This window comes from Mesocricetus auratus, unplaced genomic scaffold, assembly GCF_017639785.1.
Source record: "Mesocricetus auratus isolate SY011 unplaced genomic scaffold, BCM_Maur_2.0 Super-Scaffold_100018, whole genome shotgun sequence".
Lineage (NCBI taxonomy): Eukaryota > Metazoa > Chordata > Mammalia > Rodentia > Cricetidae > Mesocricetus > Mesocricetus auratus.
In genome coordinates, this window is record NW_024429199.1 from 11047483 (window position 1) to 11063015 (window position 15533).

Consider the following 15533-nt stretch of genomic DNA (forward strand, 5'->3'; position numbering starts at 1 on the left):
CAGACCCTTGTTAGAACTATGTTTTATTGGAGGTACAGTTTAGATCAAGATTATGTTTGTGTTTGGACAAAAAGATTGGGAGCTTCTTTTTATTCATTAATGATTTTTTTCACTCTTTGAATCGTCATGGGGCCTCCTTTGTGGAGGACTGAGTCAGAAGTAAGTGCAATATTTTTCTGTATCTGTGAGGGTGACTATCTTAGGGTTTCTATTGATGTGAAGAGACACCACGACCACTGTAGCTCTTATAAAGGGAAACATTTAATTGGGGTGGCTTACGGTGTCAGAACTTTAGTCCATTATCATGTCAGGACATGGCAGCATGCAGGCAGACATAGTCCTGGAGAAAGAGCTGAGAGCCGGGCAGGAGCTACATTGCGATCCTGAAAGTAACAGGAAGTAAACCAAGACACTGGGTATAGCTTGAGCATATATGAGACCTCAGAGCCCACCCAGACAATGACACACTTCCTCCAAGGCCATACTTACTCCAACAAAGCTACACCTCCTAATAGTGCCACTCCCCATGAGCTTATGGGGCCAATTACATTCAAACTATCACTGTGACATCGTGATATTAAGTGCCTGCCTGAAAGGACAGATGATGAGTACCAAGTCCTAAATACAGATGGAACTGGACCATGCAAGATTATATTATACCACTCAGAATGTTACATAGCTTAAAATTTATAAAGTAGAGACAGTAGACTACCTGAAATCCTATTCTCATTCCTCCTCCATTCAGGTTGCCCCAAAGCCCCAAGGCTTCTTGCCATGGACTGCCTCCTCCTGGCCTTCTCCCTCTCCCTGGGATTCACTAGATTTCAATTTGTTCCCCATCAGTGATCTTTTATCTTTCCCATGTGGTATGATGTGGAGACACAGATAGGCTACCCGAGCTCCTCTTTCCAGCCCCCTTAAATTTGGCGTGCACTCCTCTATCTGGCATACACCACTCAAAGTCTTGGGGTTACAGAACCCAGGGCATTGAACCTTCTAGCACTATGAAATCTACTTAGTAGGAATGAAGCTTCCAGATTGGTACAAGTTTGATTTCTCCAAGTTCAATAACTCAAGTATGTGGTGTCTTTAGCAATAGAGTCTTACCATCAAGTTTTGGAGAGCAACCATGAGTATTGACAATGGCCTGTAACACTTGGGGCTGTCTATGGGACCACGTCGACCAACAATTTGAAAAGAGATAACCCACATCTGATACTGCCAGAGTCTAGGAAAGGCATCCTCCTTAAATGGTAACTTCATTTAAATTCCATTAGATATCAGGAAGTTTCTGCAGTAGTAGATTTCAACACAGCGTTTTCAAAGATCTTCAGTGCCAGTCAGCACTCCTCATCCTCCCTCCTCTAACCTGCCCTCAAATTCTGCACTCCATTTAAATTTCCCTGCTCCATTATTCTCCCTTTCCACATCATAGCATCTGTGTTCTTGCCTTGAAATCTTGTCTTCCACCCTAAGGGCTAGTTTCTTTTTGTATGTACATTTTTAATTAAAATATAATTGCGTCACTTTCACCCTTCCCTTTCCCCCCTAAGTTTCCTTTTGTGTCCCCCACTCTCAAATAGACAGTCTCTTTTCATTGATTACTATTGTTACATTTCTGTATATGTGTAGAGAGAAGCCTTTTCCTTGCCAGCCGCTTTGGTTTTTCCCCACCAGTCGCCTGGGCTCTGCCAAGTTGTAGTCCCCAAATAACACAAAAGATGCTGTATTAATTATGAAGCTGTTGGCCTTGCTTGTTTCTTACTGGCTAGCTCTGACTTAAGTATTTACTCTATAATTGTTAATCTAAGTATTTCTCTTACCAGAGAAAAGGGTCCAGACTTCTTATCCCTATGGCAGCTACATTGTGACTTCCTGTGTTTCTCCTTCCCAGAGTCCTCCTCAACTCCTAGTCCCACCTATCTTGTTTCCCTATTGGCCAACAGTGCTTTATTGACATATACACAGGACTTCCCCATCAGTATATGTATGCAAAATATGTAGATATAACCCCCTGAGTCCATTTTTGTTGTGTGATTTCAGTATTGACTACTTTGCATTGGGTAACCAACTAGAGGGCTCATCCATTACCAGTTTCTTGACTTCTGTAAGTATCTCAATTTAAATCCAGCATCTGCAAACAACAAAGAACATGTGGAATTTATCTTTCTAGGTATTTATTTCCTCACTTGGAATGACTGTGTTCAGTGCCATCCATTTACCTGTGAATTTTATAGTTTCATTTTTCTTAACACATGAATAATATCCTATTGTGTAAATGTATTACATTTTCATTTTCCATGCATCTGTTGATGGGCATTTAGTGTTTTGGGCTAACGATTGGGAGTTTCCTAGTTATTGTGAATAAAACAGCAATGAACATGAATGAGCAAGTATCTGTATATTAGGATATAGAGTGCTTTGGGTATACGCCTATAACTGGATCCCAGCTTCGTGAGGACTTCCATACTGATGGAAAGTTTTGTACCCCACCAAGAGTGAGTAGGGGTTCCACTTTGTCCACACCCATGCCAACATTTTTTATTTGTTTTTTTTTTATTAATTGGTCTTAGCTATTTTGATTGGGGTAAGGTAAAATCTCAAAGTAGTTTTTTAAACTTCCATTTCCCTCATGAGTAAGGATGTTGAACTTTTTATTTTTCCTGAGACAGGGTTTCTCTGTGTAGCTTTGGAGCCTATCCTGGCACTCACTCTGTAGACCAGGCTAGCCTCAAACTCACAAAGATCTGGTTGCCTCTGCCTCCCGAGTGCTGGGATTAAAGGCGTGCACCACCAACGCCTGGCTGATGTTGACATTTTAAACAGTATTTCTCAGTTATTTGTATTTTTTTTTGAGAACTGTTTAGTTCCATGCTCCAGTTTTTAGTTGGAGTATTTGTTTTTCTTGCTGTTCAGGTTTTTTAGTTATACATATATTCTAGGTACTAACTCTTCATCAGATATGTAACTGGTAGTTTCTCCCCATTCTTCAGGCTGCCGTTTCAATCAAATGAGGGTGCTTCTGTTGTAAAGAAACCTTTTATTTTCATGAGGTCCCATTTGTCTGTTCTTGGTCTTAATGCCTGTTTTATTGGTTCCTATTAAGAAATTCCCTTCCTCTGCCAATAAGTTCAAATGCACTCCCTGCTTTTTCCTGTCAAATATAGGGAATCAGATCTTATGTTGAGGTCTTGATCCAACTGGTGTTGAGTTGTGTAAAACGTGAGAGATAAAGATCTGGATTCATTCGGGTATAGGTAGCTATCCAGTTTGTTGAACATTCTGTCTTTTCTCCAAGTCTTTATTTTATGATAGCGTGCATTTTGGGGATTACAGTCTCTAACACATGGGTAAATGTAGGCGGTTTTTTTTTTGTTTGCTGTTTTTCTCTTTGCGTTTTGCTCATTGGGGTTTTGCCACCTGGCTCCTAAATAATCACATGAAACTTTTTCTTTCTTATGAATGCCTGGCCTCAGCTTGACTTGTTTCTAGCCAGATTTTCTTAACTTAAATTATTCCATGTGTCTTTTGCCTCTTGGTTTTTATCTTTATCTATTCTATATACCTTTCTTTATTTCTTACTACGAGGCTTCATATGTAGCCGGGTGGCCGGCTCCTGATGTCTACCTCTCCTTCTGCTTTTCTCATTCCTTGATCTTCTCTCTTCCCAGATTTCTCCTCCTCTTTATTCTCTCTTTCTGTCAGCTTTGCCTATCCTTTGGCCTGCCTTCCTATTGGCCGTTCAGCTCTTTATTAGAAAGGCAAAGTAACACAAGCTTCACAGAGGTAAACAAATTCAACATAAAAGAATGCAACACATCTTTGCATCATTAAATAAATATTTTACAGCATAAACAAATGAAACACATCTTTAACTAACATTTTACAACAGGTGGATGTGGTGTGCATATGTGCTGTTTCTTGTATGAGTATCCGGCCTAGCAGCTACACCTCACTGCATCTTTATTTAACAGAGACTGAGATAGAAACTTGAAATACTCATTTCAAATCACATAATCTGTTTAGAACAGATCTCTGTTTGGGGGCCAGTTGTCTTGATTACTTGTGAAACTGGTTTCCCACTGCCTCAAATGTACCCACTTTCTCTGCGTTTTATATTATATTCCACATAGAAAAGAGAGGGACCTAATATATTTTTTAATGGGAGCCTGTAAGATGTATAAATTTTGTAGCTCCTGGCAAAGACTATGTGAATCATGAAGTTATCAAGCAGGCAAATGCAAGATAGAAAAGGAAATGACGAATAAGTAAATGCTCTTATTTAACACAGATGCTAAGGTGCAAGCACTTTAAGAGTCAGCTTGTTTTCCCTTTGGCCATTGACTAAATGTTCCCTTGAATTACAACCAACCAGAGCCATATCATCCTTGAAATGGAACCTGCCCACCTCAAGGAGCTGGCTCTAAAAGGTGATTCCAAGTCATGCTTTTTCTGTTTTCCATAGAGACTTCCAAGGGTTGCAAGGTCAAGAATAAAGATCCCACAGAATCTATGAATGAGCGGGCAGTTGTTTCTCCTAGGACTTTAGAAACAAAACATGTGCCAGTCATATTGGAAAATTTGATTTGTAATACAGTACATTTTATCCCCCTGTTTCTAGAACTGTGAGTTAATATGTGTTCATAGCCTAAGGACAAAATGTCCCAGTATGTGGGAAAAGTCTTTTTAAAAAGTTATACATCTATCACTATTTTCAAATGCTTCATGGTAATTTGCATTCACCGGGGAATTAAATGGATCTGTGACACAAATTTAAGTTAATTTATTCAGTAAGTCATGACATGTTTTAAGGGGATTCAAAGTGATCAAAATAGGCATGACAACAAATCTTTTGATGATCAGCCTAGAAATGAATTTAAAAGAACTGGGCAAGGCGGAGAGGGCAGGAAATGATGGCCCTTTTCAGTGTCCCTGCCCACAAACAGTTCATACAGGACATTTGCATAGCTAACTCGGGTCCCATGGACCTTGAGAGTGAGTCAAGTTAAAATCAAAAACAGAGTAACAATTTGAGAAATGACTTTAAAAGCAACCATTGGAGAAGAAAGCTAACTCAATGATCACTTAAGAAAACCAGGGGTAACTGAAGTTAACACTGAATGCAGACTTCCCCTGCGAAGAGTTATGTTTAAAAATCCAGTGTGAATCTGTTTAAAAGATTGAGATTCATCATTCCTTGCTCAGAAATGCTTTTTGCTTGAAGAACGGATGTTTCCAAAGTGATTGGAATTGTCAAATCGTACTGAAGTGTCAAACAACAGCAGTATGCGCTTGTCGTAAATCACAAACTCCTTAGCCGTTCTGTCACTCCATGGCTTTCCATCCTTGAGTGCTTGTAGAAAGGAGTGACACACAGAGCCAGCTGTAGACAGATATTCCAGGATATCACAACTTTATTGACGGTGGATCAAGGCCATGGAGTCTGTACTTTCCATGAGATGCAGCTCTAGGTGGACTGTAACCCACATCGTGATAGACATATCTAATGGGACTTCTGATTTGGAATTGGCTGATTGGATGCTCATCTGTTGTTTTTCTCTTTAGCATAAAACCTTACCACCTCAGTAGGATAGAAAATGGCTCCTGGTGGTGAAAAACTCGCCACAAATCTGCATCTTTGAAATAACAAAGTTGGATGGAGCTCTGTCTAGACTCTCATGTTGTTCTAATACTTTAAATGCACATCTGATGTCTGGCAAACATTTCCTGAAAATTATGACTTACATATTGGATAGTGTGGATGGAATAAGCTTTGGAAAAATAGATCTTGACCTTTGGACCATTAAATCAGTTAAGGAGTTCCGACAAGGTTCCCTATATGACCCTTAATTTCAGGTATCACCTAGAAAGCCAGAATGATAGCTAGACGCATAAAACTCTATGTCTAAATGAAAAGATTTATCTTGTTTACTTTTATTAAAAATTGTAAGCTACTGCATACATATCATTATCAGAAAGTAGATGTACTGCCGAGATGCCATTTCTGTGTGGACAGCAGAGTAAGTAAAAATCATGTTTAGAACAAATTTTAATAAATCTGCCACCATCAAAATAAACACAACTGATGCTGTGTATGTTACTAATAAATGAACTCAGAAGGCTCCCATTTGACTATGTTAGATCTCAAACTGTGTTTGATGCTACTAAAATGGTTGTATTGTTTTCTGTATGAGGCAAGGGCCACGGGATCCAGTCACATGAATACATACTAGGTTTAAAAAAAATAAAGAAGGAAGGCATATGGGAATGCTATAGTAGTCTGTCTGATAAGGTGAGAGTTGAGTAGAGCGTGAGGAAAGCGAGGAACATGTTACATAAACAATGAAGGATTCCATGTAACAAGGGTTGTTGACTTCCACCAGTCTGACCTGTGCAGATCATGTCTGATTGACCTAGGATCTGGGGACCTCAAAGAATGGTGTGGGCTGCAATCTAACCCTGTAGACAACCTGACATCAATTTCAGTGTGCTTTATACATGAATGCAACAAAAAAAGCAATGATCCAAGGAAGGTTGCTTGAGTTCAGAAAAACACGATCAGGAAAACGTGTAAATAAACACCAGTAAGCACACACTAAATATTAACAGAACAGCCCTTTCCCAGAACTTCCTCAGGCCAGACCAATTTCAACACAATTGCCTGGCACGTACTACAGGTTATATGTAGGAAGGCAAGAAAGCAAGGCAGACGGCCATATCCAGATTCAGGTTCTATAGTTATATTCTGACACGCAACAAGAATAAGCATGTCTTATGAATTGACTATAAATGTCACAGGAGGCATGCAATCACATCCCAGAACAATCCAGGAAACAAAGTGCACCTGAGGTAAAAGGCCCTCTGCCTTTTCCCTGGAACCTCTCTCACAGTTGCGAAGGTGTTGTTCAACAGGAGTCATTCCTTTGTGTTCCAACAGAGGGATGGATGGCCACTTTACCAGAGCAAAGCACAACCTAAGATTCCAAACCTAGGTTTTGCCATGAACAGCTAAATTCTCTTTTCTACACAACCTTTCTGAGATCCTGCTCCCACCCCCCGAATTTAAGGTTATAAAGAATTTAACCTGTAATGGTCACAATTAGATACTATTTTGTTTTAGGGGTGAATGAAGTAAGGCTGGTCTGATTTTTTTAGATCAGGTCACAAACTAAGAACACACTCCATACTTTCTCTGCCTTTTGTGACATCATTTTGACTGTGTGTATCAAATCATTCCCAATATAAAGTTTTTAATGGGCAATGTTTCCTTGTCAAGGTATGTACTTGTTAGTAGGACTTGTCATTTCCACTTGCAGCCATATACATTCACCTGTATACACATACAGAAGCACTCTTAAGCTCAGAAAACTAATACACAGGAGAAGATATATTAAAAGACTTTATTCACAATAGAGAAATTTTACAAATATAATTTTTAAAAATTATGTGTCAATCCATTGCTTCTCATAACATCCGAGGTTTATATAAAGTTGGAAATGACAGAATGCACTTATGAACAAATCAAAAACAATCAATGTAAAAATGGATAATACACATGAAAAAATCCTGATAGAGAAGTCTATAAATTGGCATACAATTTATGTTTATAATATTAACTGCACAAACTATATAAAACATATTTCACAAACACAAAAGTAGGTGCTATTTTAACTCTTATTCATCTTTAAGGATGTGGATTACACATGTAAATTAAATGGCAGTTTTTTGGAAAATGAATGAGTTGGTGTCTATTTTGGAGACTTCGGTGGTTTAAAATTAACATGAAACATAAGCTTAATTCAATTATATTACTATAATATTAATCTCTTATCTTGTTTACATTTTTGGTGTTCTGGAATCTAGCATTAAAAAAATTCAAAATTTAAAACTGAAAGATGATTCTTGCCATTGGAGAGCAACATTGTGGTTCAGCTTCTTGCCTGCTAATGCTAGCACACAAATTGTACATTACAGTGGACACTCCATTACAGCAGAGTCGGTACACAGGACCTGGCTTTAAAATCCCACCTGATGCAGAAATACTCATTAGTTTTGTGTGCGTCTTCAAATCAAAATGCAAAGAAAATGAATTAATGGCTAACCCAAGGATAGTGAAAATTATAATTAAAATCTGTAGTGCCACATTTTTGGCAGCAAATTTCAATATTTTACACCAGAGTTCCGGGGAAAGAGAGATTAGTTACTCATTCCTCCTAGAGGAGAGAAAAAGTTTTACAGTCAAATCAAATTATAATTAAGGCTGTTCTTAATGATGTCACAATTCATGAATTCCACAGATTAAGTAGGTATTTTGGGTCTCAGAGGTTAACACAACCATAGGATATATGGAGGGCTTTTCTTCTATTTACTAATTTTACTAATTTATGTATTTTGATGTATTCTAATGTACAATACTGCAAACAGCCAGGCCACACAAGGTGGTAATCCTAAATGACATCTTTTGAAACCCTTCCCAAAGCACAAACAGGTAAAACTACTGACTACTGATATTTAACAAAATAACTCTCTCAAATAAATAGGTCAAACGATATGAAACTGATAAAAGTATAAAGTTTAAAGAATACAAAGACATCGAAATCTATACTTCAGCCTAATCTTTGGGGTTGTACTATTTGTTTTGTTGTTGTTGTTGACCATTGTTGGTTGCAACTGAGATGGATAGAGTCTTTGTCCCTTTGTACATAAATAATCAATCACAGTTTATCTTTCATATAAAGAGCAGGCGTGATAATATAAGCTATCACCAAATCTGTTCTTGGGAAAATTATTCATATTTCAAAATAAGGTTTAGAAGAATCATATAATCATTTTGATCTGCTAGAGATCAATTTATGAGGGAGTGGGTCCATTCCTATAAATTATTTCTAAGTTAAGATCTTCATGCTGAATGTAACCACATTAAGTACACTGTGTTCTTAAGAGCTAATTAGATTTTCCTTAGTTGAACATGAATAGATAAATTGGCAAAGTTTCTTTCCCTGGGTACAAGCTCTCTTTCACAAACTGAAGGGAAATAATTAACCACATCTGGGGAGAGCCCTTTTCAAATCTGAACCAAGTGTAATGTTTCCTTTCCTTGGTTTTTCTTCAAAGGTGAAATGCAAACACATGGACTAGTCATATGAAATTCTCAGTCTCTTTTTAGAAACCAGATTCCAGGATGGGTTCAGTTAAAAAGCAACACCCGGAAGGTTAAAAGTTATAGCGTTTCCCTTTCAAAAATGTAATTGAGCAACAGGGGCGCTCTACAGAACTCAAGTGCTCACCTTGCTGTGCAGCGGGGAACGGAAGAAATTAAGCAGTATACGATACAGAGACTACACAGGGCATTTAAAGTAGAAGTAGCGAAGAAATTCAAAAGTGTGGAAACACGAACAATCAAAAATGGAAATACACTGTGCTTGCAATGAAATGAGGTCAAGGTAGCTGACTCTTCTGGGATGACGTTCTCATCTGAATTGCAATGTGAATGGAGTACTCTAGAAGACATTCTATCAAATAACGATAGACTTGCTAAGAGGCTGTCACAGTTATGAGATCAGTCTCTGGTGGATAGACCAACCAGATTAACATGAACTTGAAAAGGAAAAAAAAACAGCTTTTTCTTTAATACTTAATTTATTATTATGGCTTTTTGCAACATGGCAAAACATTACAGCTTAAAGCAGACGCCATCTCCTCATAGAGGAGGAAAAAGTTTTGCAGTCAAATCAAATCATAATTCAGAGGTCACTGATAGACTGTTCTATTCCGTTTCATGAAAATGATGTCACAGCTTCATGAACTCCAGAAACAACAGATTCCTTAAAAAAAAAGGCAACAAGCAAAATCAGTGGATCTACTAGCTGGATAATAAAGTAATAAGGAATTGAGGTTCACTTAGGCTTATGATAATAAACGTAAAAGACTGCAAAACAACTTTAGAACTTAGGATGATCATAAGCTTCTATCGATCAACAAAAGTTCATCATGTGTCTGGCGACCAGGAAAGGAATTATTAAGGTATGCAGTGAGGGACGAAGCAGAGGAAAGTAGAAAGTGTCTTTTATTTCTCTTTGACTTCAATTTCCTTTTTCTCGTCTCGGAGTATGGGGAAAGGGTGTGCCTCGGTATTGAAGACCCAGTGTTCTAATGGGAGAAGGTCATCATCGGAAAATATCAAGTACAAATACCTGGAGAGAGAGAGAGAGAAAAAAAAAAAGAGGCTTTGAGGCACAGGAAACCAGGTCCCAAACACATCTATGTCTCTGCACGTCTTGCAGAGAATCACAGACAGCAGTCGATTCTCACACCCGCAGTCCTTAACATGGCGTCACCCATGCTTTGGGCGCTGGTGCATGAGAACCACACAGAGTAAGTAATTCCAGGTCATCAGCCTCAGCAAAGACCCGAGACACCTGCACAGACAGACTGAGATTGCAGCAACCTGACCTGGGATGGAGATTACACACATGGGCCATACTTGGTATATGATGCATGTGTTGATCGTGAAGATGACTATAGAGAAGACCTCAGCACAGTTTGAGGATACTTGTACTTACTTTAATGTCTCTGCCAGGAAGAAACTTTGCTGGACATCGTCATAACTCTCACTAGCAAAGTAAACATCCCGTAGGCCCGAGTAGCCTCCGTTCACTCTGCAGTGATTTTCTAGGGCCTGGATTGCCAAGAAGAGAGGGAAAAATCAGTAAAGTTATTACCAGTAACTTTTTAAAATTAGACTATAGATTCAGATAAAACAAGGTTTCAAAGTGAATGAGAGCTGGTAGAAGTTCTTGATAGAAAATTAAAAAATTATGACATGTGGCCTATATGTCTTGTCTCAAAAGAAGCACTCTCTCATATTTGGTTCTGGAAAAGTCTGCACTCATTTCTAGTATTTTCACTTTTGGTTGAGAGCAACTCTCAAGCTGTGGTTTGCAATCCCTTTGGGGGGTCGAATGACCCTTTCATAGGGGTTGCCTGAGACTTTTGGAAAACAGATATTTACATTGTGGTTCATAACAGTAGCAAACCCACAGTGGTTCTCAAGCTTCCTAATGTTGTGATCCTTTAATACATGTTGTGGTGCTCCCTTCCAACCATTAAATTACCTCCATTGGTACTTCATAACTCTAACTTTGTTACTGTAATGAATTGCAATGTAAATATCTCTGTTTTCTGGTAGTCTTCGGTGACCCCTGTCAAAGTTTAATTTGACCCCCTAAAGGGTTTGGGAGCCACAGGTTGACAAACAGTGCTCTAAAGTTTGACAAATGAAAGACCATAAGCTCTGTCTACCCCACTGTTTATTTCTGTAAATAAAGTTTTATTGCACTATGGCTAGCCTATCTTCTCTTGTTTACATAGTGTCTGAGGCTGTTTTTACACCACAATGATAGCGGTGAGTAGTGGTGATAGAGACTATATAGCTCTGCATGGCCTTCGCAGAGCAAGGGTGCTGATCTCTTAGTGTCAACTGGGCCTGTGAGCCTCTGGTCCAGAAAGTGTGCTGGACTCCAAAAGCTTCTACTTTAATCAGAGTATACTAACTCTATGTCTTTCCAGTTAAGTCTATGGGATTAAAAAAAGTGAAATATAGTAAACTACTAATGATGTCAATAATAGAACTGAAGAAATGGGAGGCCGTTAGAAATGGGAGGCTGCAATCCAGTGCAGAAAAGTTTTCTTTAATATGACAGGGAAGAAAATGGGATAAGTTCACTGATGACTCTAGAAGCAAGCAGGGAAATGGTCTGTAGCTGTGTGGACATAATGAATATTTGGAAAGGAGATGGCTTAGAAGTGGAGGGATGAAAATGATTGTAAAAACTTGAAAGCCCCGCCTTCCATTTTGTTATCTGTCAAGGAATTGACTACTGTTTGTAGATTTTTTTTTCTCAGAAGTTCCCTTTTTTTTCTTTGTTTCATACTTTTTATCTTTACTGATGCATTGGTGACACATGAAAGCATCATACATTTAAGATGCACAGATGTGCTGCTTTATGTATGGACTACCACAATGAAGCTAACCAACGCACCCCTAGCATCACGGGTGGTGGTCTTTGTGGTGAGAGTCCCTGAGAGCCACCCACACGCTGTTGTTCACTCTAGCTGTCTTGCTGTATCATAAGCCTCTGGAATGCTTGCATCCTTTACTGACATTTTCAAACCCTTTGCCAGTAAATGTCCTTTTCTTCTTCCCCTCGAGTTCCTGGTAACTGCCACTCTGTTCTCTACTCCTGTTAAGTTAATTATCCTAAGCTCTACATGGAAGTGGTGTCTTACAGCATCTTTCCCCTTCTGGTTTGCTCCGTTGAGGATAACATCAGACATCCCTGTTGTTGCAAAGGGCATGTATATGAAAGGCTTTGTGTGAACTCCATTGGATATGCACCTCACATCTTTATTTCTCCATCTACTGAGGAGCATTTGGTTGTTTCTATGTTGGTTACTTTGAATCATGCTGTAACAAATGTGGGATTGCAGAAAACCCTTAGATCTTATTGCATTTCCTTGGATATATGCCCAGAAATGGGACTGCTTCACCTTATGACAGCTTAGTTTTGAATTTTTAAAGGAACCTCCACACTATTTCTCATGAGGGCCATACCAGTTTATATTGCCACCAACAGTACACAAAGGTCCCCTTTTCTTCACATCCTTGACACCTCTAGTTATCCCTTAATTCTTTTTTGATGACAGTCATTTTCATAGAAGCGAGGTGATCTCACCATGGTTTTGCTTTGCATCCCCTGTGATGACAGCTACCAGGAACTTCCTTATACTTTTGGCTACTTATATGTCTCCTTTTGAGACTTAATTGAGATTCTTTGCCCATTTTCAAACTGGTTATCTCTCATCACTGTGTTCTATGAATTCCCCATTTTGGGTATTAACTCCTTGTAAGATAATAGTCACTGAGTGTACTTACAAAAAAGTTGGTTATAATACCACTAGACAATAACATCTTATGGGAATGTTACCATACATGTGGTCAGAAAGAAAAGTCAGTATGTAGTTATGTGATAGCAAATGGCCGAAAATAATTTCCATGTCCCCTTACTTTAGCTTGGTTGATTGTTTCCTCTGCTGTGCAGAAATGCTGTAGACTGATATGGTCCTGTGATCTTTATTTAACTGTTGTTGCTGAGTGTCAAATCCATTAAAGCCATTGTCAGGCTGATAGCAAGAAGCGGTTTTTTTTTCTCAACATTTCCTCCCAGGAGTTTTACTTAGTTCAGATCTTTAATTCTTTAGTATATCTTTCTTTTTGTATACTGTATGTATTTTTTCAAATTATACAGGTTGACTGTCTAGTTACCAAGTAAGTTAATTTTTATTAATACATTCTAGTAATCCTTTTCATTATATGGCAAAGTAAAAATTCCAGTCTGCAAAAAACTGCCACATGGACCCTTGTCCTGATTCATGGAAAGATGTGATGGTTCATCTTCACTGTCAACTTGACTGTGAATCCCTTAGGAAACACACCCCTGGACCTGCCTCTGAAGGTGTTTCCAGAGAAGGAAAATGAGGAGGAAAGCTCACTGGTGAATATGGGTGGGGCTAATCCGTTGATTGGGCTCTCAGACTGAATAGAAAGGAAAACAGGAGAAAAGATGAGCACCAACATTCATTGCTCTGATTCGTGACTCTGGATGCAGTGTGACCTTATGTTTCTGCTGCCATGACTTCCCCTCCTTGATGAAGTCCTTCAGCCAAGGAGGACAAATAAATCCCCTTGCTTGAAGTTGTACTTGTCAGTGTTTTTGTCTCAGCAACAAGTTCAGTAACTAACAGAGAAATTGGTCTTGAGGAATGGGGCCAGTGCTGTGATAAACCTCATCACGTGACTTGGAGACTGTTGGAACTGGTTGGTGGGAGGGCGATCAAGGACTTGCAGAGGTTGCGTAGGAAACCCTACAGTGCCATAAGCAAAGATTAATGGGCTCTTCTGGGGAAAAAGTGGACAGAGGAGGTCCAACACATGATGACATAGAAAGGAACAAGATTAGGTGAGGAATGAGGCTAGAAGATATTTGTGTTATATTCTGGCAAAGAATCTGACTGCATTGTTCTTGTGTCCAGAAAATTTGAGTGAGCCTGGAATTCAAGAATAATGGATTAAATTGCTTTTTTTGTGGAGGAAATCTGAAGACAGCAAGGCATGTATGCTGGGCTGTGATTATGTCTTAGTACAGGTATTCAGATTTACAGTAAAAAAGAGCAGAAAGATCTTAAAAATATTACAGAGATTGCCACATCCAAGAAACTTCACACTTTGTCCTGGGACTATGGGAATGTTTCCCTGAGGGCAAGACACCATCATCCAAAGTTGGAATTTGTAGAATTCATTTAGAAGGAGCAAGCTTGAATTGAGAATGCTGCTAAAGGTGTCATCTACTGGAAAATAACCGCCTTGGAAAGTACTTTCCCATGTTCAGCCACCAATGTACTCAGAGGTCACTATGCTTAAGGCAGAGGGGAGCTAGATGATTCCTGAGCTGGCAGCAGAACTTAACAGTGTTGTTCATCTAGTGGTGGTTTTCAGGTATGCAAAATGCAAGAATTCCTGGGTAATTAAGTCTTACATCAAGGTTCCAAAAAGTGGTGGGGCCAGCAGTGTTTGGCAGAGTTGGATTCCTTATCAGGAGGCTCTGAGAAAGCCATTTTAGACATAGAGCAAAGGATTACCAGCCTACAATCCACACTGCCAGAGAAGCTAGGAAACAGAGAGGACCCTAAGAGAGACATACATGGTCCTCCAGAGGAGAGGAAAGGGACAAGATCTCCTGAGTTAATTGGGAACAGGGGAGAGGGGATAGGGAGTTAGGAGAAAAAGAAGGGGGGAAGAGGAGGACAGAAGAGAGAAGGAAGATCGAGTCAGGGGAAGAATAGAGGAGAGCAAAAAAAAAAAGAGAGAGATAATCATAATAGGAGGGAGTCATTATAGGTTTAAAGAGAAATCTGGCACTAGGGAAATGTCCAGAGATCTACAAGGATGACATCAACTAAGAATCTAAGCAGTAGTCTGAGAGGCTACCTTAAATGCCCTTCCCCTATAATGAGATTGATGACTACCTCATATGCCATCCTAGAGCCTTCATCTAGTAGCTGATGGAAGCAGAGGGAGACACCCACAGCTAAACACTGAACTGAACTCTGGAATCCAGTTGCAGACAGGGAGAAGTGATGAGCAAAGGGGTCAAGACCAGGCTGGAGAAACCCACAGAAACAGCTGACCTGAAAAAGGGGGAGCTCATGGACCCCATAACTGATAGCTAGGAAACCAGCACAGGACTGTCCCACATCCTCTGAACGAGGATGTCAGTTTGGAGGTCTGGTTAATCTATGGGGCCTCTAGTAGTGGATCAGTATTTATCTCTAGTACACTAATGGACTTCAGCAGCCCATTCCACATAGAGGGATACTCTCTCAGCCTAGACACATGGGAGAGGGTCTAGGTCCTGCTCCAAATGATATGACAGTGTTCGGAGATCACTTATGGAAGGCCTCACCCTCCCTGGGGA

The 15533-nt window shown here is 39.4% G+C and overlaps 1 protein-coding gene across 1 annotated transcript in view; it reads right to left on the minus strand.

Moving 5' to 3' along the window:
* Positions 1-7386: 7386 nt before the first annotated feature.
* Positions 7387-15533, minus strand: part of Man1a1 (mannosidase alpha class 1A member 1) — a 173281-nt gene continuing 165134 nt past the window's right edge. The window contains exons 12-13 of the mRNA XM_005073303.4: positions 10563-10678; positions 7387-10193 (exon numbers count right to left, since the gene is read on the minus strand). Of these exons, the coding sequence (XP_005073360.2) occupies positions 10067-10193; positions 10563-10678 (243 nt within the window). The 3' untranslated portion in view covers positions 7387-10066. The remainder of the gene's footprint in view (positions 10194-10562; positions 10679-15533) is intronic.